The sequence below is a fragment of the Pleurodeles waltl genome, chromosome 6 (genome assembly GCF_031143425.1).
Source record: "Pleurodeles waltl isolate 20211129_DDA chromosome 6, aPleWal1.hap1.20221129, whole genome shotgun sequence".
NCBI classification, from domain to species: Eukaryota; Metazoa; Chordata; class Amphibia; order Caudata; family Salamandridae; genus Pleurodeles; species Pleurodeles waltl.
The window spans coordinates 1,457,621,850-1,457,648,645 of record NC_090445.1 but is presented as its reverse complement, the minus strand read 5'-3'; the positions used below and the strand labels follow the sequence as shown (position 1 = coordinate 1,457,648,645).

The following is a 26,796-nucleotide window of genomic DNA, read 5'->3' as shown; positions in this document are numbered from 1 at the left end:
TCTTCCTTTTTTTCGGTCTTTATGCCTGCCATATGACAATTTTGCAAATGGTCTTCAAATGTATTTGACTTGTTTCTATTCTGATCAATCTATTTCACTGTAGCTGAACAATTCTTCTTCTTCTGGGTGTCCATCTAAAATCTTCTACACAAACTATTTAATTACAGTACATATTTTTCAAGCAGAATATCTGCCCTTCCAACCTCATACATTTCCCAGACACTCAGAAAAATGTAAGATGAAGGCTAAATAGTTAATTAAGTATGTTTAACCTCCTCAGAGGGGAGGTCTAAAATACATTCAGCAGTTAGCTGTGTGCATTCTTTTGCTTCTTGTTGATGTGCTATAATATGTACGGGGAGATGGAAGATCTTATACATTTTACAGGCCACTGAGTTATCCTTGTATGTTATCTTTTATGTGGAGGAAAAATTTACTGCACCTTTTCAGTGCACAAAACAACTTGCATTTAACAGAATGGATCCAAATTCATACATATTCTTAAGACATGATCTCTACTATTGACACACAACTTCTTGTACCTCACAAGTTTATTTGGTGTGACATATTTATGAAACAAATGATCTCTTGTCTTTCTGTGCTGTGTATCATAATATGTAAAGAAATACAACATATTTTTGAGCAAGGTAGACATACATTTTACAGGACACTGACGTGGATGTAACAGTTGAGTAGCAAGTTCAAGCAAAAGTCAATACATCTTTCACTACTGATAAAGAAGTTGTGCCTCTTTGTTTTCATGACATTTCTACGGTGAACTCTATTACTAGGTAAACATTATGAAACATTTCATAAAAGATATTAGACATGCAAAGTTGCCAAAAGTACTTCTTGTTCTGAGGTATGTGATTTTCTTAAAACTACATAATTTACAATGTTTTATTTCAATCAGATACTTGTAATAAAGTGTTGTTAGACTCACATTATTTAAGGGGACATTTAGACCTGTTAGTCTTAAAATATACGTGAAAGGTATGAGTGTTTCCATTAGGAGTTGAGCTGAAAGTGAGCTCAATCGAGATTTGCTCTAGACAGTTACCAATAACATGGAGCTCCTACAGAAGGAGCCCTTAAAATGGCGGCCTGTCTGCCGCTGACTCGCCAGGTCATGGTGACAAATGCCTTGCGCTATTAAGGGCAGTTTAACTGTTACTAGATGTGTTCTTGCTGTGGCCTCCATGCGGGGCAAGAAATGAAACAATGACCCTGATGCACTGAAAGAAAACTGTATGCATTATCAGGGCAATTGTTTTTAAAAAACAAACTCCATCTTTGAAAATGAGATCCCTGTCAGGCAGACAGGGATCTCACAACAGGACAGGAAATCCTCTCTCTACAAGAGGAGGGTGGGCCTTTGTCTCCGCTGACCCGGGAGTATGCGGGATACTCACCAGACTCCAACTGTGCCTCTTGTTTTGTAATCAGGTGCAATTATACTGAGAGCATTGTGCATTTTTGCCCAGAATTAGTATTTTTGAATACATCACCCAGTTAGATATCAGAGCTGGAGCAAAAATTAGTATAGGTGATTTTTGCAAGCATTTTAGCATAAGGGCTTATTATCAGTTGAGCACCACGTGCGCTTATACTCAGATGTAGCCCTTCTTTTTACCAACTGCAAGGTCGTTGTAAATGCATGAAAAGCAGCAATAATAGGTAGAAAATGAATGCAAAAGATATTTGTTGTTTTTCTACTCCATTGTAATACCAAAGTTTATTTTAGTTACAAAAGCTTGGCGAACACCCAGTACAAATTTTATTGGTGAGGGGGAGTTTTGTGCTCTCAGTTTATGCTGACCCCTAACTCAGGCTCAGTTTGTCCCTGTAGTGCTGTGATTCGACTTCAAGTACTTCCATATAAATATAACAACATTTACTATTTCTGTTTTCTGGAAAAATGAAACAGACTTCCTGCTTCTGAAAAGCTGCTTGCAGTAAAATATCCCTTCCTACCGAAGCAGACCAAACCAGTTGCTCTTGTTAATGGAATGTCATTTACAGACTGTCTGTCTTGAGGGGTGAATGTTGTAGAGGTATAGCAACAATTCCTTTGTCGCTCATATTTGTAACATCCTCGGTGATTGGGTGGCTCGGGGCACTTGGCATAGGTTCACAAGGACAGGCGCACTCGCCTTCTTTCAGGCAGCAGCTATTTTCATTCAGGCTTTCCTGTTGGTACGGAGAAGCGTGGACATCGACACAAAGAACAACTAGGCGGTAAAGCAGCAACATCACAACAAGGATATTCTTGGCAGCAAAAAATACAAGCATCTGAGTTATGACTTTATAATAGATCATGAGTATCAAGCGGACTATGAGGAAGGGGCCATCTTGTATAAAAAGGCTGATCCCAATGTTCCATAGGTCTGCACTGTGTTGGCTCAATAGCAAACTGCATCGTCCTTTCGGAGCTGGAGATTGGTGCAGATCCACATTTTTCACTGTAAATACAGGTGTCAATATTGTCAGTCCAAGGTTATCACAAACATTTTCTTGTGCATTACTCGCATTATACAATAAAAAAAAAATACAATACACAATAAATAACTCTTTCTAATAATGCCTGTAATTCCACTGCTGCAAAGATAGGGCATTCACCAATAATGGATTCTAAATTCATGTGATGTATTATACTGTAGGAGTTTTAAGGATCAGGGTGTGTAATACAGTAATTCTGTGATCTGTGTAAACAATATAATTGCAGCTGAATGCAGGTATTTTTAAGGTGGGTGAACGAACTGTGATTAGATTGGGATGGCCAGTGGCAGCTACTGCAGATATCAAAGGGAGGGGTTGGAGGGTGCTGGGGAATAAATTACATTTTTTTTTATTTATCAGTCGTTGCCGCTGCCATAGTTTCCTGCCACCTTGGTTGTCCTCCTTTCCTGTTCTGGTGTTCCAGCATTTGCTGGGACAACAGAAGAGGCTCCCCAGCACCAGTTGTTTAGATAAACAGTTCCTACTGTGTATTTCTGCAGCTTGGGAATTTAGTTTTGAACGATGGCATGGCCAGCTGATACTATCATATACCCATGGATAATGTACTGAATGCCTCCAAACTTGATAATAGTCACTCCAGATATTCCCCAAATATGAATGATAAATTTATGGCACCAAGCAGAAGAGACATATTGGATTGTAGATGGGTGGCTGTGAATTATGGAGTTCGCTTCTATTAATTGGCACATGCACCATCATAGAAAATGACAGCCTATGAAAGTGTATGAAGTCACTTGAAAGTCAGAGGTGGAACTCTCCAGGCGAGTGACACCTGTCAACCTGCAACTTTATGCTGTGTATGCCCCACTCCTCTCCATAGAGCATGAGCCACTGAGGCTAATCTTATGGACAAGCTCTACAATAGGAACACAAAAGATGCCTTTCCTCTTCCTCTTTCACTTGTTTGTCTCTCTCCCTATTCCCATACTTTACAAAACTGGCATCCCAACCACTTGGTGGTGGATAGTACAATACCCTGCTCCATACCCCCTCAGACACCACACTGGCTCCTCTTAAAGGCATCCTACATATCACGCCACATTACCCCTCATAAGGGCATTAAGAAACATGAATGAAAACCCTTCAGACTCTACTACTTCAACAGTCGAGAGGTTGGGCTGTCAAATATCGATTTGCCTCACTCAAGAAGGTCTAAAACATTGACACTGCAACCTTGCAAAATGTGCTTAGACTTCTAAATGTATCACATCACTATTAAGCTGGCAGGCTATATACCAAAACAACAGGGTCATACATAGCTTAGACTAGTGTAAAAAGAAATAATGGTGCGATCTCCAATTATTTCTCTATCACATCTATCCACATACACCCCAAAATAGAAGTGAAAATTGACTGGCCTTAATATTCTAGTTGCCCCAAGGCCACGCTGTGCTAGTTTCTGTCCTTTTACCGTCTAGCCCTTCTGCACCGGTACTCTTCATATTGAAGCATTTGCACATGCCCCTTTTCATCAGTTCATAAAAACATTGAAATATTATTGCTTGCTAGTAAAATGGCTTGTGTGATTACTTCCCACTCATTCAAAATCTCTGCAGATATGAGCACATTTTGATAGTGTTGTCTCATGGATGTATAATTAAATGTCTTTACCAATAGTACCAGCACATTTTGTGCAAATAATCCTTGCCTGAACAGCTAATTTTTGTTAATTGTCAAGCACACTCACCCCATTGCTCTGTCAAAACACATTTTTGTTACATAAAGTGAAAAAATCCCATTTCAACATTACACAGTGTTAACAAAGAAAAGAAAATGGCAGAGGGTCTCAAATTTGGATTAACAGTGGGACAATACTACTTTCGCACTTTTCAAATAATGCGTCAATACATTATTGGCAAAATGGGAAAGGAGTATTTCCTGAAATAGATCTTGTGTGAACTGTTCGTCCAAATTTGAGAGTCAGGATGGCGAGTTGTACCCTGCCCCACCTACATTTCAAAGGGCTTCACCTCCTACACACACAAGGGAATATAACTTCAGGCCTGCTCGGTCTTTTGTCACCCCGACACCTTTGAGCCATGACAGTGGAAAGGAAGAACTTTCTAGAACCAGATGTGGGGATACTATAGGGAATTACCCCACTTCAAAGGCTGGCACCAGGCATAAAATACTAGACCTCCAGAGCCCCTCATCAGATCACTTCTGGGCCTGTGGAAGACACAGAATACCTGCCCTCCTGATCTTCTGTTAGAAGGACTGCCCTGCTATCATGCTGCCTGAGGAAGGAAGACTGGATCTATTCCATTGAACCCAGGACCAAAGTGACCCCAAGGGATAGCTGGCAAGCCTCATGCGTGAGCTACAAGGACACAACAAGATTCAGAGACCTGTCCTGGATCTACCTAGCTGACCAGACACAACAGTACCTGGCTGTGACCCTCTGCTATCCTTTGCTTGAGTCCTGATTACCAAAAGGTGTGCCCCAGGGCCTAGACCCTGGGCTGACATCAGAGCATACTCTTCTTATACAACTGATAGTCTCCTAAAACCTGACTCAGAGTGACAAAACTTGATGCAGGACCTCTCATGGCAGCACCTCTCAGCTTCTGATCAGCAGCCTCATTGTATCTGATGCACTGTGATACAGCGTGACGTCAGACCTCGCATTTCAGCCCCCAAGTACAACCAGGCACACCTTTTTAGCAGGCTGAACTCAGTTGTGTACCAGACCAGTCCTCCATCGTGGTCGACCCTGAACTTGTGACTTTGTCCTTGACCTGCACGACCAGATGACCACAGTTGCTGCTTTGTGCTTTTTGGCACTACTTATACTCAAAACTTTGAAACTCAATAACTTCAGTTTTACTGATTGGATTTATTTCATTTTGGTGTGATTGTATGTATTAATATTTACTCTATTTGTCAAAATTGGCGTGGTATTACGCTTGTGTTATGTTTTCACTTTATTACTGTTTGAGTGCTGCATACAAAACTTTACTCGTTAGCTTTAAGTTAAGTCTGGCTGCTTTTGTGCCAAGTTTCCAGATGGTTAAGCACTGGCTAATTTAGTGACTTTTGTGATTCATCCTGACAAGGACTGTGGTTATTAGTTGAGTGAGGATTGCACTGCTCTCAAATAATAGCCTGATTTTACACAAATCCATTAAGGACTTCAACATATGTCTCCTGTCATGTACACACTGGCCTATACACTGATGTAAATTTGGTCATTATCAAATGTTTAATACCAAATTCACCATTTTCACACCTGACAGGAATTCACTAAGTGATTCCTAGGAGGCGTAAACCTAGTTATGGGTGTAGGGATCACTGAGTGCCATTCAGTGCTTAATTTGTAAATAAAAACGTGCCGGTGCCCAAAGCCCTCCTCTTAAACACACGGCTGCTGCATTTAATGTGCAAACCTGGAACACTGAGGCAGCATAATCCTGATGCCATCTCTGGCCTCTTTAATCCATTTACATCCACTCCCTGCCCCTTCAGCTCACCCTTGCATTTTTCTGCTTTCTACCTTAGTGATGCTTTTTCATTTTTCTCTTCTTCCGTCTTTCCTCCATGTGTCTTTTGCTCACAGTAAATGCTTGAGGCAGAAGAATAAGCCCTGGCCCTCAAAATTAAGTGCCGGTGCTCAGCACCAGACACAACAAGCACAAATTAAGCACTGGTGCCATAAACAGAAAGTGGGCAATCCAAGGCTAATTTGCACTGGAAGTTCAGGGACGATAACAAATGTTTTAGTTCGTAGGCATTCTCAAATTCTAATCCAACCCTTTTACACCCTTGAAAATATAGGAAATATCCTCCAGTACAGGCCTGGTCTAAATACCTTTCCAGGTTGGGAAAGAAATGGGATCACCCCAAGATTTGCTGGGACTATAAGGGAGGACTTTCTACTCAGGGAAAAATATGTTCATTACGGAGAAAATAAAAAATAAAAAGTGCATTTGTGCAGGGAGTCCTATTCCTCTTGTGAGAACTTCTCTACTCTTAAGAACTCTGTGTGAATAAGATCCTACTGGAAAAACCACAGGACCTTCCCCGGATAAGCTTGAAAATCTTGCCTCCGATTGATTTCTAGATGTAATTCTGGGAATGTTTGTTAATTCCTAAAAAAACGTAGGAGTAAAATATTCAGGCTGAAGCAGAGGTGTTATTTTTTTGTGTATCAGGACTATAATATTTATTACAGACCAGGACGCTACTTGGAGGTTTCCTACACCCCTTCTTTCAGGAAAGTGTTTAACAGGAAAACTGTGTCTTTCTATAAGGCCCATCCTACATCTCTTCCAGGACAAAAGCAATTCCACCAACAGCTGGTCTAGTTCCCGAAATGCATGTCATGAAATGTCATAGATGGGTCCTGAAGTACACAGAGACAACTGGGCAGCATGACCATTTTGGCCAGAGCAATTTTTAGCATTAGGGATAATTTAAGGTTATTCCAAACCGCTATTGAGAGTCGGAGATTACGAATCACCCTCCTCAATTTAAGTCATAGCACTGCTGCACCCCATGTGCTATGTGCATTCTGAGGTATCTAATGCTGTCTCTTTTCCAGGGGAGCCCTGGCTTCGGGAGTACAGTGCGGGGCAACTCCTGCAGGTGGCCCAGTGGGAACAAGAATGATTTTGAGTGGTTACCGTGGAATTCCGACAAGTCTCCTAACTCCCACATGGCATGTAGCAGGATATGGACAGCTATGTCTGGCTGTAGCAGATATATCATCATGTCATCTGCATAGAGGGACACCACGTGTACTGTCCGGCCCACCCTGATTTCTCAGTCATGCAGTACCCAGTGAAGCCTACGCACTGGAGGCTTCATTGCGAGGTAGAAAAATAGAGTCGACAATGGGCATCCCTCATGCTACTCTGCAGGTCGATCATGGCCAAGATGCACCTCCCCATCCGGACCTGTGCCACCTATCTCGTATACAGTAATTTGACCCATTGAATGTAGGTGCCACCTAGTCCCATCCCCTCCAGCACTGTCCACACAAACTCCCAACTTACAGAGTCAAAGGCCTATGTCTAGAAAGGTCAGTGCCTCAGGGGTGGCGTTAGCATGGCACAACGAGGAGGAATGCTCTTATTCCTCCTCGTTTTTTGCTTTTTCTATGTGTGCTGCTTTCTACAGCACACATAGAAGAAGTAAAATGCCATGGACGATTGTTTACATGCAGGAAGGGACACATCACTGCACATAAACAATTATTCAAAATTACGCTTTGGTACTTCTATGTGCGCCTCATTTTGCAGCACACATAGAAATGCCAAATCACCCTTCTGGATTGTTTATGTGCAGGAAGGGATGCCTTCCTGCACATAAACAATCTATACCCTCAACGCAGACACCCTTGCACTATGGTGCAAGGATGCCTGTGTTGGTGCTAGGCAGCCTAATACAGCGCCAGTGTGGGAGGGAAACACAGGGGTGCGCCATATTCCTCTGAATACAGCACCCCTCAGCGGTTCTAAAGTGGTGCAGTGCTGTGCTGCTATTTTGGCGCAGCACAGCGCTACGCATTTTAACATAAATCTGGCCCTGAGTCTCCTGGCACGGTGCCTAGGAGCACACCTCCATCCTCAGGATTGTTGCAGGGGCCATCCGTGTAGGCCTCATTGACACAAAACCGCCATTTTTGTTTATGCTGTTGGGCGCCGTACAGCGTGCGACGCAGGGGCTGCCTCCGGACCCTGGCTTCTGTAGTCTGCCCCTCGATACAGTCCTCCAGTGCCTCTAAGCCTGCTCCAGCAGTGGTCGGCTGTTTCTAGGACTCACTGCTGCCCCTGGCATTTTGTTCAACCCAGACGCCACATAGCTCCCTCCTTCAGCACCCAGAGTCTCCTAACAGCAGGCCGCCTGTGAGTTCTCTCTCCTTTTTCCCTCCGCAGGAGCTGTAACTGTAATAATAACAGGATGTTGCAGGATTATAATCTCCATGCCGGAAGCCACTGGGATCGAAGTCTACCTTGCCATCTTGCTAGGTCATGCCCCCCTTCAATGATCAAAAGTAACTAAAAAGTGCTGCATATGGTGCCATGATGTGGACGATCATTTGCAGATGTTTAATGGTCACATTTTAGTGGATGATGACTGTGTTGCACCAATGCTAACAAGGTGAAACCTTTGCCCAGATAGGATTATGGGGAATTAAATTTGCAAGATAGAGAAGTAATATTACTGGAAAATGTTCCACATTATAATCCATAGTTTACCTTTACTTGCTACCTAATGTAGTCAACAATGCCTTATAATTTCGTTTTTCTTTGTCATATGAAGCCAGTAGTCCAGCAAATAATGCCACAAAAGAGCTACATAGCTCTGTGTTTATGATGTTGGCACAACTTCAAGTTAAACATCACGCATGCATCTAATTTTCACTTTCAAATTTTTTAAAGATGTGGATATAGTTTGAAATCGACATTACTTATTTTTTTCGAAACACATGATCAATACAAAATGTAAAAAGCTTTTACAAATGTTAAATGATCATGTAAAATACATCAGTTAATTTACAGGGCTGTGTAATATTTGGGTGTACTGAAGCACTCCTGGACATTTATAACTGTTGTAGATATCCAGGGGTTTCCCTGGGACTCTGTGAATCTCATAAAAGTCAGAAACATATTGTAAATATACAAGAAAACATATGGGAGTAGAGTTGTCACCATGGTCACGGTTACAGCTACATATAAAAAACTGACCAGGATATTTGATTGTCGTTCAGTGCCGTAGATATCATCCGCTCCAGTCCAACTATAACTTTCTTAATATGTTTTTCCGATGTCTCTGAACATATGAAGCAACTTCCCAGTTTAGAGCAAGTGGCCAACACGTCTTAATGTTCCATAGCTTTCAGATTCAGATCTTGGACGGTTAATATTTCATAATTAATAAATCAGTCTTTCCGTTTCATGACTTTGATATATTTAAAACGTTGTAATTTACGGAATATTTAAAAAGTTAAAAAACATGTTGATTTTATGGAAGTTATCTTTCACCCATCAACTGCACTTAATCGCACCTGCTTTGAAAATATATGGATCTCTTTCAAATTCACGCTTGCATAAGCATTTGAAAATATGTCGATACGTGTAGTTTCATAGTAACAGATGTAAATAAGTACATAATGTATTTGCTTGTCCCCTTTAATCTTTAGTTTGAACAACGTTTTAGTCACGATAAATACTTCAAGCACAAGCAACACGTGTTTGTGACTACTGCAGTGGTAAATGAACACAATGTAAAATAAGAAGATACAAATAGAAAACTCAAATTAAAAAGTATTATATGGAATATATTCGATGAAAGCAAAGACTGCACTTTACATAACAGAGTTAATCGTGTCTTGTGCTATCATAAAATACACTTCAGCGTCCCAGTTTTAAGTGGTAGAACATTGAGAATATGATTCACAAAAACTCAGGGTTTGTGGCTCAAAAGGGCGTTTCTGTATTAAAGAAAGATGTTTACAAATTCTAAAATTCTTTCTGACTTGTAAAAGGGCTTTTGTGACCCTGTCAGGAATCGCAAATCGGAAGAGTCAGAAAGGAATGTATCAGTGGTTTTTGACCTCAATTGAGAAGGCAAACCATGGATCCCCTCTGAACTTTTTATCCTTTGTGAATCTTGAGAAATGTTTTAGGAAGAGGTGGCACTTGTCCAGGGAACCACTGACAACTCTGAGTGAAACCTTTTGAACAAAGAAAACTTTTTTCAAAGTCCTGTTTCTTCAAGAAAAATGGTATGTATTAAAAACTAGATTTTCTTTATTTAAACACAATCACAGACATGGTGATCTGATGACCGTTGCAGGCACCATCCCTGTGATTGTGATCAATCACATTGGGTCGCACATTGAGACCTGTGTAATGAATATTAATTAGGCAGCCCATTCTGCGTCCTCCTGCGAATCAGTATTTTGCGAGCCGACCCATTCGTACATAAATCCGTTTATAAAATACTATTCCATTCACAAAAGTCGGTGAACAACTTGCAACCACTTTTTGTGAATTGACTAATAGCATGTGAGGCTCTCAATCATCTACAGGGTCAAAATCAGAGGTATGACAAATTTGTTCCTCACAAAATCAACTATACAAAGAAAAAAGTGGCATTGCATATCTGTAGTTCTCTGAATTTACAGAACAAATGTGGGCCTCAAACACTTTTCACATGTGCCATCTAGTAGTACTTCTGGTTTACTCTTAAATTCAGTAGTCCAGATTAATACATGTCACATCTACTCCTAATAACGGTATTGTGAATTGAGCCCATATTTCTTAATTGCTTACTTCTTCATTCAAAAACGTTGATCTCAACCATTTTGCCATAGACCACTGAAGCATGAGTATGTATATCTGAAAGGAGCACACATTTCCATGTTTACATAGTCACAGTGACAATAAAGCATGAGGGCATTTTTGTTCAAATATCCATAAGGCATATGCTTACCGCATGAATGTAGTAACCAGCTTGCAAAAAGATCTTGATATTACTGTTGTCATGCATCTATGTTTCAATTTCAGCTTGTGTCAGGGCAGTGATCTGCATTAGCTACCAATCAGAATTTTACAAAGTAGGGCAGTGTTTCCCTATGGCAGTAGCTAGCCTTGCTGCATTGAAAAAAGATGTTGGCAACATTTCACTGTAAGGACACTGTAAGGATATGTTCCACTTTAGCCTTGACCTGACGCACCCTTCCTTTATGGGCAATAAGGCCTGCTTAGGAGTGACATTAATATTTGAATGGAAAAATTTAGGCTTGTCAAAAAGGGTTATTCTGAGTGGTTGTTAAGTTGCAGTTGAATACTGCCATAGGCGTGTTGTCTGAGTGTAGCTAGCAGTTTAGTGCCCCTTACCCTGGCTGTGTTGCATGGGTCTGTTTTAAAAAGGTGGACACTGGTGGTAAACACAGTTACCATGAAATCTCATCTGTACTAACCAAATTATTTTGTATCAGGATGCATGAATGCAAATACATTTATCCCTTTACTGAATTGGTTATGTACTCCTACAAACTGGACAGCTAGCAGATTGAAGCCAAAATAGCGCGCCTTTTACTAATCTTATCCAGGGCACTGTTCAGAGGAGGTGTTGGTGGTTGTTCATTAGGTTCTACAGTGATCCCTTCCAATAACTGTAGGTAAATCAACCTGTAATACAGAATAATTTGCATTCAAATGTAAATAGTGACTGTGTTTATATATTTTGGTTCTGAATTTTACATATTCCAGTGGTTACGAAGCTAGGTTACTGTGGTGTGTTACTCTGAGGAGACAGTGGCAATTACTTACAGGTTGTATAATATGGTTTTGTCTCTGATATTTTGGACAGATGAACTGAAATTCTTTATTGTTGACTATGGGTACACTGTTTTGAAACCAATATACCAATGCTAATTAGAGAGACTACTCTTGGAAGGATACTTCGAATGTTAAGGTTAGTGACACTGAATTTATTGGGTATCTATCACAGAGGCATGTGCACATAGATGAGATACACTGTTGGCTAAATCGGATAGCATCGATTTGGGATCAGTATAACTCACATGCTTATCTCTAGTCTTTTTTGGGTACATGGTCACTTTTTGCACAATATTTGGTATGGATTTATCACATCAATGTAATTGAGTTCTATTTTATTTTCTATGCTATCAAATGATCACCCATACGACACCGCATGGCTAATCATACTATTCACAATATTATTACTTTAATTGTACTTTATTAATTTGTGTGTTATAAATCATTACAGCCCTGATGAAGTCATAGGGTTAATATCCCTGACGAAACATGTGTTGGCTGGCTGGATTTGAGAAATGTCCAGAGGTTTTACCGGTGGAGATCTAATGTGAGGTCTACTTGAAATTGATTTACTAAATTACGAAATACGATTCATTGGACTTTGTATTAACTGATTGTGGAGATTGCGGTTGCCAATTGGGCATGCATATGGATCAATAAATAACTACAACAAAGGTGGAACTACTGCTGCAACTATGCTCATATATTATATAATCAACTAAATGCTTGGTTGTGTGCCTGGTAAATTTGGGAAATTATGGTTCAAATGTAATTACCCTATGTTTCAACACCTTTTTTTACTGGATTATCTTAAATTAATTTCGAAAGAAGCTTATTAGAGGGTAGGGGAAATAAATTTTTACTCTTTACATTTTATATCTACCTGCCTGTACTACTCTGATAGGATACATTTCAGCTCACCCAGATGGCATGTAAAGAGCGTGTAATTTGCGATTTAATCTGCTATTTGATTGGTGTGGAGATAAAAACTTCACATGGGCAACTCTACATCCCAAGTAAGTACAATAAATGTGTAATAACATCCCAAAAGTGCTTTAACGTCATTGATGTGCTGGATGCTCTGTGGAAGATAGTTACAGAATTTTTAAATGGACTAATTTTCATTTGTTGATGATAGTTCAATGTCAATGAGCACTTCAACATTTACAACTCAAAATATTATGTTGAAGAAGAGGCCAATTCTTGGTTAAAAGAGAGTTTCCAGATATATCTCTCCCAATAACAATAATTTGTGGCTCACCAGTATAAATAGAATATTGTGGATAGTTATGTCGGCAAAGGAGCCCAAATTATTTTCTGCCACCCAGGTGAAAGAAAATTTGTGTATCATTGGCATATGTGAAAATGTTTATTCCGAAGGTAATATATAGGGCAACTGGGTCAGCCTCTTTTTGGCAGTTTCCTAAACTCTGGCTGTCTCTGCCTCTCAGAATGTGCAGGGGCTAGAAACGTCTACGTGCATCATCCTACTCAGGGAGGTCGAGGACATGGGTGGCTCAATGGTGTTGAGGGCGATGCCAGTTATTATCCTTCAGTTTCTTGACAGACATGCTGGCTCTGGTGTATTCTTGCAGCCACCAGAAAAGGCAAGCAGGTCCAAAAAAAGCTGTACTTCAAAACGGGAGTTAAGAGCATAACCAAGTAAAGATACCGCAAAAACCCTTTTTCTCAGTGACAGCTCCTGCTTTTCACCACCTCCCCAAAAGTGTTTCTACCATCATTGTAGATAGATTTTAGGTCTGTTCCTAACAAAACACCAGCAATGATACTCAGAAATATGTGCACTGCTTGGACATCAGTCAGTGAGAAATCCCTGCAATTTTACATGTTAATTTTACCAAATATTTACCCCTGGCTGGCATGCTAGAACAGTGTATGTATGCGCTTGGAATTAGACAGGGAGGCTGGGTGGAGCAGGGTGGACCCTGGTTTGAGATAAAGAATAAAGGCACAGAAAGAGATTCTTTCCCTGCCTGGCCGTTAGGCAAAACTCTCTGCACCACCCCTCTGACAAAGAGGGCAAGGAGCAAGGTTCTGGAATAGTCCTTCACATTAAAAGACCGTTTGATCTCCACTAATTTTTCAGTGGAGCCTTCAGAGTTACCTCATGAATAGTGTGGGGGCTTCTCCCGTTCACACCCTGTCTTGCACACTCATCCCTGTCCTGCATTTTGTCAGTCACACAAGTGTCTCTAAATGGATTTCTGTCTTCATAAAGTCAAGCATATGCATCGCTCCATGCTCAACCTACCGCATTCAAAATACACACACATTCATCATCAATGCCGCACACGAAGAGACCAAAGAGCTTGACTGTAAAGCAAACTGGCAGACCAATTTAACAGAGAGGCCTTTAAGCACTCTCCCAGAGATGGAAAAAGGGATAAGGTCCACCATTCCATGTTAATCAAAATTCTCCTACCACTGCCAGCTTTTTCAAATCTGGGGCGATGGCAGACGTCACTCTCCAAAAGCAGGGACCACTCTGGGTCTCAAGCCATTACACATTATCTCATCAGTGAGCTTGTATATGTTTGGATATGCTGTTGTGAAAAAACAAAAAGCCACAGAGACTTACCGTAAAGACGGAACTCCAAGCCAAGGGTGCATGCTCAACCAAGCCACGTAGGTATCATTCGCATTGCAGCACACATCAATTAACTAAATCAATCTGCTCTTTGGCCACTGTATGTGCTCTCACTTTATGACAAAAACAAACCCCTCCAGGATTTTCTAATTATAAATATAATAAAGTCTTGTCATTTTGACTATCTCCTTAAGGCATCAACACTAGACAAATAATTCTCAGCATTCTACTTTGATTGCATAAATCATATCAATAATTTTATATTTTCGGGTATCATTTCTCTAAACAAAGTTCCTCAGTAATGAGTAGTGTGTACAATCAATATTTGAAAGTTCAGCAAATCATTTGGAAATTTCTAGTTGCTCAGTACTATGAACATTATAGTGCCTATGCTAGGGTGATATATGAACCATAAAGTGTTTTCTGAAAATTGATTCACTAATGTATATTTACAGGTTCAAGTCTGCAACTGCTAATACAATACTTCTAAGCAAGGCTTTCACTGAACACCCTTTGTATTTTTTGAGGTTCAACCAATTGTTTGCTTTTATTGAAAGCTTTATCCTTTTCTCATTTGATAACATCTTAAATAATAGACTGTGATTTTTTTTCTTTTCCTTTTATGATTATTTTTCACATCACACATCTTTTAGGAAACCATCAACATAAGCATAAACCCCAATAGTTTTAGCTTAAGCCTGAGACTTTCTAAAAACTTACTGGGTGCCCTGTAACAGATTTTTATCAATGATATTTCTGCTGTTAACAATTGAAAATACATGAGACTCAGGGGCATATTTATTCCTTTTGGTTAAAAAATTGCACTAACGCAGTTATGCATCAAAATGTTTTGCACCGGCTTGCACCATTCTTGAGCACCAGCCAGACATCATATTTATTGAATTGTGCAAGCCGGCGCAAAGGGTAGGCTAGCGTAAAAAGAAAATGACGTTAGACGGGTGGGGAGGCGGTATGGGAGAAGGGAGTTTTGCACCAAAAATTGACATTAGGCAGGTTAGAGTAAAAGTAAATGACTATACCCAGCCTAGCGCCATTTTCTGATGCAAAACCATCCATACCACAGGACTCCTGTCTTAGAAAAGACAGGAGTCACGCCGACCACACCATTGGCCAGCACAGGGGACCAGGGTCCCCTGGGCATGGCACTGCACCCATTGCCATGTAGGGGGCCCATTCCAGGGCCCCAAATAGCACTTTAAAAAACAATACCTACCTGTACTTACCTACAGGGGTTCCCCATCCTCCGCTGTCCCTCTGGTGTGGGTGGGGTGTCCCTGGGTCCTGGGGAGGGCACCTGTGGGCTTATTCCATCGTGTTCCACCATGGAAGTAGGCCCACGGCCCCCTAACGGCTGCCCTGACCAAGGTGTTAAATAATGGTGCAAAGCAAGCTTTGCACTATTATTTGACCCCTCCTCTCCCCTGTTTGTGATTTTAGCATGTGGGGGTAAATATGGCGCTAAGGCCATGGAGTACTTTTTTGCATCTCATAGACGCAAAGTAGGTTTCAACGTCCAAAAAATTACTTTAACTCCATAACTTTGGCACTAGATGGGTCTAGAACCAAAGTATAAATATGGCGTCAAAAATGATGCAAATTCGAAGCAAAACAAGTATAAATATGCCCCTCAGTGGCTAGGTGATTAGCAACTGTTATTTGTAAATAAATAAAGAAAACAAAAATGAAAGAGAGAAAAAAGAGGAATTACATTATCTATATTCCTTACTCTTTAAACAGAACGTGCCATATTTGACGTGATCATATTAGTTATGTAGAATTAATGGTGATGAAGGCATAATGACATAAACCGCAGTAGGAAGGAAAGCTAAACTTTCTCAATGTTCCTGTTCAATACAAGGATGTGGAGGTAGGTAAGACACTGGCGGATGGCTTGTCAGACTTCCATGTCAGCGCGCCCTCTGCAACCCTGGTGGAAGCCAGTCGGCCAACTTTAGCTTTCAGTTTCTTGTTTTTAGGAATCAAACTCTTAAAGTGAGAGTTTGTTTCTTGGGAACACCAACACAATGCCCTTGACAAGCTGGGAGTTTTTCCTGTGTATGGGGGTTATAGTGTGTTTTCCTTAGCATGGCTCCCGTGACTAACATAGCTGTACCACATCGAGAAAATAAGTAGCATTTGCCCCACCCTATACAGGGCAGGATGACTATTAGTTTGACTTCACGGCCCTGTGCTAGATGGGCTGTTTTATCACAGGTTGACTCCAGTGGAGCCAGAAAAGAGTCAGCTAGAGTAAATATAGCACCTCTCCTGACCCTAAATAGAGCGGGGGAATCACTAGTTTGGCAGTACTATGTGGAAATGTTTGATAACAATTGCCCACCAGTACTACAGTTTGCCTAACATGGCCCAAATCTTCAAATACCTCTGGGGCTGCAACCTTTTTGAATTTCGTGCAAATCAATGTTTCCAAATAGTTATTAGGTTTGTTCTTAGCACTAGTTGAAACCAGTGCTTAATTTGAGCTGGAGGTTGCAAGTCGGGGGTACTGGCATTAATTTTTCGGGATCGGGACTTAATTCTCCACTTCAGATATTCCCGAGATCAACCGAGGGAAAAACAAACAAAATGAAAAGACGGATGAAGAGAAATAGAGAAAATCTGTCACCAAGGGAGAAAGGAGAAACCCATAACATAGACTAAGGAAGCAGGGAGTGTCTGGCAGTGAATTAAAGAGGCCTGACGTGGATTCAGGACAGTGCACCCTTGGTATTCCCACTCTGACATTTTATAGCACCAGCCACAGGTGTCCGAGCAGAGCTTTGGGCACCAGCACTTATTATTTTACAAATTAAGCACTGGCTGAAACATGGCAACTGGTTGTTTTCAAAGACTAATGCACATTAGGGTTATGGAAAATGACGTTAAAGCCACCTTCAGAAAAATGTTTTGATTTTATGCACCCACGAAAGAAAAGATAGCAAGAATAAAAAATATATAGGGTTCTGCAGACTGCGCAGGGGCCAACCTCCATGATTCATATACTCACCAGCAACATCCAAGAGAAACTGCAACATACTCCAGGTCCATACTGATAGAATGGAATACACAAGAACTGCTTCCTTTCTAAAGTTAAAAACATACATGGAACGTTATTTAGAATACGGGCTGTAATGAACTAATAAACTTCATAAAGGACTATTAAGCTTCTGAATAACACAGTCCAGTGGCAATCTTCAATTAACAGTAAAACAATAACCACTTCTAAATGAGAGAATCTCCTTTCATTTAAACAGTTGTATTTTCACTATGGTACTTTCCCGACACCATGATACTTCCCTTCCATTGAAGCTCTTCCAAGGTAGGTTAAATTGACTTTGGATACTGAGGAACAAGGCATGTGGTTAACATTTCGGATGCCTCTTCCTGAAAGGGAGTTATGCCCTGGCATAATGTGGTAATACTTAGCATAATTTGGACATCCATCGCACTGAATTATATGGGCATGCCTGTCAGAATACACCCATTTGCAGTAGTTATTAATGCGAGGAACTGAAGGAAACGACAAATTAATGCTGGCACAAATATGCATTTACTAAACATGAGAATCTGGCATTTCAGGTAAAATCCTGTGATTTTTTTTCATTAACATGGTAATGTTACATAAAAATGTTAAGCATTTATTTTGTGGAACTGGAAGTAGCTTTCTGAAACTAAGCTCTTGGCTTGGTTGTATGACACAACCACCGAGCCTGTGAAAGTTTTGTTTATTCTATCTTTGGTTCCCGTTTCTACATACGAGTGAGGACATGTTTATCGATATGAGAAATATTTTCAAATGAGCTCCCCGTTCTGGTGTGGGTTCTATTTCTCTTATAGAATTCATAGTCATACTTGGGACAATGAACACGTTGTATTTGTATTTTCATTTCTATATATGTAAAGCCGGGTTTGACGGCTGCAATCTGGTTATTATCGAGGGGAGTTGTTTCAACTAATGGATGTAACATTATCAGCTTTCTTATTAAGACATTTGTTTTTTCAAAAATAACTTCTTTTAGGGTGCCTGCGTGAGTAATTTTGCCTATTCTATTATAGAGCAATAAAGGAGTGTATATATTAAAAACTATCCCTGAAGGTTAAACTCCATCAGGTAGGATAAACCAGCCCATTGATTTATTTGATGGCCACTGGGGTTATAATTTTCTTTAAGCACACGGTGTTTGGTTGTTTGAGGTACTTCACAGACCTGCTTTTGGAATTGGTTGTTTTTTTAAAGTTTGTTCACATAGTTGCTTGTAGCACGTTTTTAATTATAAAATGTTTAGTTTTGTTGATGAAGGTACGGATACTTACATAGTTGATTTTGCATTTTTTGGCATCACAGTTTACAACACAACTGTTATACAGAGATTTATATCATTGAATGATACATACTTTTGTAGTGTTTTTATTTAGATAAAATACAGTGTTTCTGGTGCTTTTCTTGCATATATATGCCCTGATGAAAGTGGTGGTGGAATTATAAATTTTCTAGGAAGGTAAAATCCACAGAAACGTGTGTTGGCAATGGGAAACCAGAGTTTCAAGAATCAACTGACGAATTACTACATTGGGATCAGATTGACTTGAATAACAAACAGCACTAGGACCTTGTGCTGTCGCTATAATCATAGAGACTCTGACAGTGAAAGAACTCTTTATAGAGATTAATTTCTGATTGAGATTGATGAGAAAACACAAATAGTATATACAGTTGTTGGATGAACATTCAAGATTGAGACATACTAATCACCATATTGAATTTTTATGTAGATATTTGTTTTCACATTGATTTTGTTGTGAATTAAAGTGTTATTTCATTGTTTGTCCATTTGGGTCTTGTCAAAGTTGGTTTGTGTTTTGTGTTATATGTTGTCTTGAATGGCATTGTGTATATTTATGTTCTGTTGTCACATATTTATATTTGAAATTTTCTTTGAAAGAAATATGTTATATCAAAATTGGAATTGAATGTCAAGGTTTGTTCGAATTAGATATAGGATTAAAAGCATTTGCTTTATGTTAGACTTGTTTTCCATTCGTATAATTTTTTCATTAATTAGATAGGAGAGTAATTTTTCTTCAATTATTTGTGACACAACCCCCCATGCAGAACCATGCATGCCTTAACAAGGCGGTCGGAGCCACGACCATGCCTTTACCATGCATGCCTTTACAACAAATTTAATTGTAAAAGCATGCTTAGTAAAGGAATATGTGGAAGTGGCATGCGTGGTTGTGTTATACAACCCCCTCGTAACAAAAAGAAACTACTCCATCCACCCTGAGGACTAAAACTACCCTCACCTCTAGAAACCTCCCCCCCAAAACCTGACCCCAGGCCCTACCCTCCCTGAACCCTAAAGCCCTACCCCTGTAAAAAAAAAAAACTACCTTAAACGCCCCAAAACCGTGGCCAGTGTTCTCTAAGAAAACTACCCCGACCCCCTACCCACCCTGAGCCCTAAAAACTTCCCCCACCCCTAAAAACTAAATTACCATGACACCCCTGCCCCAAGCCCTAAAACCTTCTCACCCCTGAAAACTAAATTACCCCTCCCCAAACTGCCCCGAGCCCTAAAACCTTCCCCACCCATAAAAACTAAATTAATCCAACACCGCCACTCGACCTGAGCCCTAAAACCTTACCCTACCCCTGAGAACTCCCTCCCCTCCCCCAAAACCCTGGCCACAGACACTCTCCAGCCTGAGCCCTTAAAATCCTGCCCACTGTAAAAATAAAATACCTCACCCTAAATCCACCCACCCCTAAAAAACAACCCCCAAGCCCTGCCCAGCCCCACTTACCTCACTGAATCCTCTCCTTCCTTTTCCACCCATTTGCACCTCTAGAGCACTCTCTGCCTCACCCACACACATGCATGGTTTAGGCATATGCGTGGTTAAAGCAGACATGCGGGCAGTCGTAGTTAAGGCAAACGTTGTTCCGCTTGTGTGCTAAATGTACGTGTCGCTTAGCCCACGTTGTTTAGGCCGTTCCCCGATTGGCTTCCATAGCACAACGTGCATTTTCATGCAGTGAATATCTGATGTTTAGGAAAAAATGACTGTATTTCCAAATACTTTATATTTAAAACTCATATTTGATTTGGTAGCCACTACTTGCGTGTGAGAGCCTAGCCTGAAAGATTGGTGTAACCTTTATGCTATCCTGTAAAGTTTTGTTAACCTGCCAGATAGGTTTGGTAAATGGGCCTGTAAAATCTGCCTAGCTCTGGTAGGGAAATGTGAGAACTGGGTAATATTTGTTTGTTCCTGCTGATGTTTCATAACATGTTGCGAATCTACTTGAAAGAAGTACAATGGCAAATTTAAAGAAATTAGATGTAGAAAAGAAGAACACTGCAATGAAAAAAGACAGACCTCTTGCTGATCTGCGGACTTTTTTTCAGTTGCATAGTTAATCTAATGTCAGCCACAAATGACTTGCTCCCAATTTCAGATTACGAATTGGGTGTAAATTGCACTTGGATCCAGGACTGGACACATGTGGAGGAGGGGAAACACACCTGGATGACTGAGGACCATTGGGGTGAATGGATGGAGAGATTATCAGCTACCCAGCCTGAAAAACAGTCCAGAGGGAACATAGACATATATATTATTTACCCCCAATGTTTGTCGAGACAGTCAGATTCACTTGCTTCACCCAGGACCGATTCACTCAGTGGTATGCATTGCATTGCATTACCTTTTCTTTTTACTATGGCAGGCAATTAAGGCCTTGCATTGCTTAGTCTTTCTTGACATACATTTTGTGTTGGGGCTGCATCAAGAAAGTGACACAGCCCCACACAGTATACTAGAAAATTTGGCCTCAGAACCCCGAAAATCCATTCACATGTCACTAGGAAGAATTTGCACAGTGAAAACTGTTTGGCTTTACAAGTCGGTGTGAACAAAATTGCATGTTATTCCCCAAAAATCAGAACCGGAGATAAAACCACCCCAACTAATATGATTACAATATGGATATGATATTTCTGAGTTGGTTTTACTGCATACAAATTTGTAGGTAATCCTATCTTGTCTTAATGGGAAACAGGAGTTTGCTTAGCCTTCTGGCTTGCGGACCTGTGCCTCCATCACCTAGTAACTTTTACCCTACTTAGCTTGCTCTGTTTTAGCGCAAGTATTTTATTATATGTTTTCAAGATGCCTGCATTGTTTCTAGTTAGGCCAATGTTTTAGTTTCACGTTATCAGTGCCATCACGCTAAGGCGTCAATATCAAGTGACAAAGATAAACAAACTGTAGATATTTACATTAGGTACTTTCTCTCTTCACACCTTCGAGGGAATTGTTTACATAATTGCCGTCCCAAGCCTGTCTTGTTGTCTATTATTTGAGAACAGACCTACGTCAGGGGTCCGAGCAGATCTGTATAAATGCATCTCACTTAGACAGATAGTCAGAGGGATTTTGACCAGATGCCAACGCTGCTATCGATGCTGCACGTCACCTTGATGCTGGCCCATTCTTCGTGTCCCTACGGAGTCTGAGCTAGAGACCTAATTTCAAGGTAACAAGGGTTGGGAGTCTCTTCTCATGGACATGGCATTGGCAGATTAGGTTTAACACACCTAGCTCTCTTTTAGGTTAGAGATTAGGTACATGACAGGGTGGTAGGCCATATTTCACATCTCGTGTCATTTTATGCTATTGCAAGATGGTGGGGGTCTTTGTGTCAATGACTCTTGTCTTTGCCATTCTGTTTCTTGCATTATTCATTATCCTAATCATTGCAGCCTATGCAACTTATCATAGATTGCAGTTTTGTTAATAAAACCTATTGAAAACTTTAATGCATCTCCTTCATTGCCTATGTTTGATTGAGACATGTTGTTCATGTGAGAAAGGGGTGATCTCCGTTTAATCCCGACACTCCCTGAGATATCACACTCTTGAGTCCATGCGTAAAGGCTGCCACAAATCACCTTTTACTGTTTGGGTTTTTGGTGAAGTGCTGCTTGTGAGCCGGGAGGGTTGGGACAACAGTTGTGACTTGTTCTAGGATTGGCATAGTCGCCTACAAACATAAATACTGTCATCCCTAAACCTGCAGTCTTGCCTAGAGCAAGAGTCAAACTATGACAAATTGAGTCCTCTTTTGTAGGAAATAATGCTACAAGATATACTGTTTCACAATTATTTTTTCAGAATTTCCATAGGGTGTGTGAAAAGCCATCATCCCTTGTCATGGGCAGGCTACCTTAGCAAACTATAAAAGTATTGTTATGTTCTATGAGTGCCTATTGAGAACATATGGTTTTCTTGCCAAATTTTTCAAAGAGATTTATGGGGACGTTCCGCCTGTCTGAAACCTAGTAGAGAAAGTTACAGTTGTGATACTTCACTTTACATGTTCTTCGGCACCATTCTGAAAGTGTATTTACACTTCTTGACAGTCATATGTGAATAGTCAAAGGCCTGATTCCAGTGGCTGCTCCTCCGTTAGGGTGGAGGAGCGTTGCACCCGCCAGCAGCAGTATCTGCAAAACCTTTACAAGAAAATGATAATAAACTGTGTTTATTATCATTTTCTTGTAAAGGGACGGGCCACGCAGTGCTCAATTTGTAAATAAAAATGTGCTGGTGCCCAAAGCCCTCCTCTTAAACACGGGGCTGCTTCAATTAAATGTGCCAATACGGAATACTGAGGCAGCGTAATCCTGAAGCCATCTCAGGCCTCGTTAATCCATTTACAGCCACTCCTTGCACCTTCAGCTCACTCTTGCAACTTTCTGCTTTATCCCACTGTGAAGCTTTTCCGTTTTTCTCTTCCTCCATCTTTCCCATATGTGTCTTTTTCTTCAGTAAATGCTTGAGGCAGAAAAATAAGTGCCGGCCCTCAAAAATAAGCGCTGGTGCTCCGCACCGGAAACAACAAGAAAAAATTAAGCACTGGGGTGATGAACAGTGAAGGGGAGTGCCCACCACGCCCCCTCAGAGCACATGTGTGTTTGGCGGCCATCTCGGGACAGCCAAACACACATGCACAGTAGGCTCTCTCCAGCCTGGCACTGCATTGCCAGGCTGGAGAGAGGCTTCGCAGGCTGCTCTGAGCAGCGTCAGGATTTGCCACAGGGCAGGCTGGGAGCCTGTGCCTGCAGCTGTTCTGCAGGAGAGGAGCAGCACAGTGGTGATGGAGGCGGCACAAATAAGTGTTTTCTTTTCAAATTAATTTTATGTTCATTCCCCCTTCCCCTCCGCGCGTCATCCCACCCCTTCTGTGCCCAGTGAGCCAGACTGCCTGATTCAAAACTCTTTTTTTTTTGTTGCTGCAAGTGTGACTTATTTTAGACTTACGTATTGCATACTTTGTTATTTCTGGGGGTAAGTCACACCTATACATTAAAAATATCTTAGTGAATCATTCTATTAGAAAATATGTTAGCTGAGCGGAGGCCTCATTTGTTGTACAGTCTTCCTAGAGCTAAAGGGAAGCACTGTGGTTTATGTTTAAATTGTATCACAAGGTTCATTCCATGTGGTACCTATGTTATCTTTGGTCTGCGGATCTACACTATCCTTTCTGGCTTCAGATTGCAGTCTCCTCAGGCAACACATATGAGACATCTTATCTTAAAACAAAAGCAAAATTAAAAGTCTGAAAACACTGCAATTCTGGTTTCATGTCTTTTTGCAATGTCCTCATATGTAATTTACACAGCAAGCCTTAGAAGTTAGCTCAAATGTTAATCTGAATGAATATTAATCAATGTCCACATCATGTTTGAAGCAGTTCCAATGCTTCTACAAAACACTCTTGATTTTTTCCAAACATGCTGTGGGATTTTACAGCATTATAGTTAAAAAAATGTTTTTGTGTATTCTTTGTTTTTGATCGTATCATCTTTATCTTCACTAGTGGAGAATTGATTTTTAGGGGGCCACAGGTACTTGTGGGGCCATCTACAATGTGTTGCTGGGTAGTTATGGTTAGGATTGTGTTTATATAAGAAATGCATTTTTTGTGTTGCTAATAACATTAGCCCATTTTGTAAAATCTTCACAAAACATTCCCAATTTTTTTTAACTTTTTAACTAGTCTGTGCATTGGAAGTTTTGGGGTGATCTTTCATGCAGGGACGGAGATAAAGGGGGGTGTCAAAATGCATTTTCCCCATTCATTTTTCCATAGAAAATTTAGACACCACTACAGCACAAACTGCTGAGCAGAATTACACCAATTTTGGCAAAAAGCTAGATATTGGTCCAGAAAAAGTGCTTTTGCATTCTGGTGTAAAAGTAGGTTTGGAGAAATTACGGGCAAAGAAAATTATATATTTCACACCACTGAGGCTCCGTGGAGCCGACAGATCTCCAAGTGAGATCTGATTGGTTCCACCACCTCACCCTGGAAGTGGTGGCAGCCATCTTAGGACTCAGCTCAGCAAGGTTGACACTGTGTCAAACCTATGCTTAAAGCCTTTGTTGTACAAATGGCAAAAGACTTTGTCACTATCTAGCTCGGCGTGGATAGCACTGTGCTGATCCAATGCTTAAAAACTTTGCTAGATAAACAGACATTTGAGGTGAGCAAACCTAGTGGGTTGCTGGTGTTGCAGAGTGCTCCTTACTAGAGCTGCTCTCCACCTAAACTTGGGAACTACCCAGAGTTCTCTATTCTTTTTTGCATAATTTATGCATCACTCTAACCCTGAAATGGATTTGTTTTGACTTGTACTGGGTGCTCCATTGTATCTGGACAAAGCTAAACCTCTCTGATGAGCTCTAATAAGAGCGAAACACGTGTCAGGGGTTGCCTTTACTCATTCCACGTTGGCTTGGATGGTATTTTACCAGTCCAAATCTGTAATACTGTGCCAGGAGTGGTAAATGGTTTTTGTCATTTTACAGCTTGGCAAAATGCCGTCAACAATAGACTACACATAGCCTCTTTGATCCTTATTTGTAAAATATCCTCTGGAGTCAAGACTCGTGTGGCTTTTTATGATTAAACACTTGTCACTCACATTTTCTGCACCGTGTGATCACTGTTTTTAGCAGTTCAATACTGAGTACATTTCTATTCTTGACAATAAAAGTATTAAGTACTCTACTACTTTTTTTTAAAATTGTCCATATGATTGTATTCATGCTTAAATAAGCTGTGTGCCTATGTATTCAAAAATATTACTGTTAAAATTAGTCTATGGTGAAAGCTGTTTCTTAATAGGATTGCCCCTGATTTCTGCTTATATAGTAATGGGATTTCCCTTGTATTTGTTTATTAATGTATTATCATTAGGCAGGACCAAGACTAGCTGAAACATTAAACTTATGCAGATCAGAGCACTAAACAGGTCTCAGTTCGGCTCTTGTAACACGAGTAATCTGCTTTACACCCCCTGTGATTTACTCAACATGCCCATCTGCACTACCACTCACTGCGTTTGCTTCCTGTGATGTCATCCGTGGTAAAGGGCAAGTGATGTGCCACTGCTACTCACATAATTTAGGTGAGTTTGCATCATGAACAAGAAGTTATTAATGGATTGTTTTCCATAATGTTTTTGCCTTAAAGTTCTATACTTACATCTATTTTATATAAAATGGGAAAATGTCGTATTAAAGCTGTCCACCTTAAGCCCTGTATTTGTGGTAGAATTTGGCAGTGTACTCGCACATGAGAGCACTCAAATGTACAGGTGTTGCAATTCAGTAGGAAAAATTGGATTTTAGTTCAAGTAATTTTCAGGTTGACTGTAAAAAAATTGTGAATATTGTTATGAAGTGGTTCCTAATATAATTTATAAGGTGTGTTGTCATATCAGGTTTTCAAAGAATCTAACATGGAAAGTTGAGGAACTGAGTTATTTTGGTTTCTTTGTCTACAGTGAGTGTACCTTTCATTGAGTGATAAAAATTTTTTTAGTTAAACTCATGGACTTCATTTAGGGGTCGCACCTGAGGCCACTGGCACTGATTTTGCCACCCCTGCCCTTGGGGGTGGCCAAATCAGTGTCAGGAACACATATGCAGCTTGTCCTTAGTCCTTACAGCTTTTGGCTGGGGCTCTGCTCTGTTTTTTTATTTTATTTTTATTTTATTACACTAATAGTGAATAACGTTTCATTATCCGCTATTAATGTAATAAAAAATGATTCACAATTAGCTGGAATCTGACCTTCCCTGGCACATGAGGTAAGTAAAAAAATAAATACTTTTAAATGTATGTTGTGTGCGTGTTACCTGTTAGTGTGTGTATACATGAGAATGTGTGTAAGTGAGAAAATATGTGTAAGTGTAAATATGTGTGTATGTGTAAGCATGAGAGTGTGAGTGAAACTGAAGTTCAGAGGGTGTGTGATGTCACTTCCGCTACCCCTG

The 26,796-nt window shown here is 40.4% G+C and overlaps 1 protein-coding gene across 2 annotated transcripts in view; it reads right to left on the bottom strand.

Moving 5' to 3' along the window:
- Positions 1-533: 533 nt before the first annotated feature.
- The window catches only part of TMEM26 (transmembrane protein 26), a 451,963-nt gene continuing 425,700 nt past the window's right edge, over positions 534-26,796 (bottom strand). For both annotated transcript variants that reach the window (XM_069240917.1, XM_069240918.1), the window contains 2 exons: positions 17,447-17,523; positions 534-2,462 (listed from right to left, as the gene is read on the bottom strand). In XM_069240917.1, the coding sequence (XP_069097018.1) occupies positions 2,017-2,462; positions 17,447-17,523 (523 nt within the window). In that variant the 3' untranslated portion in view covers positions 534-2,016. The remainder of the gene's footprint in view (positions 2,463-17,446; positions 17,524-26,796) is intronic.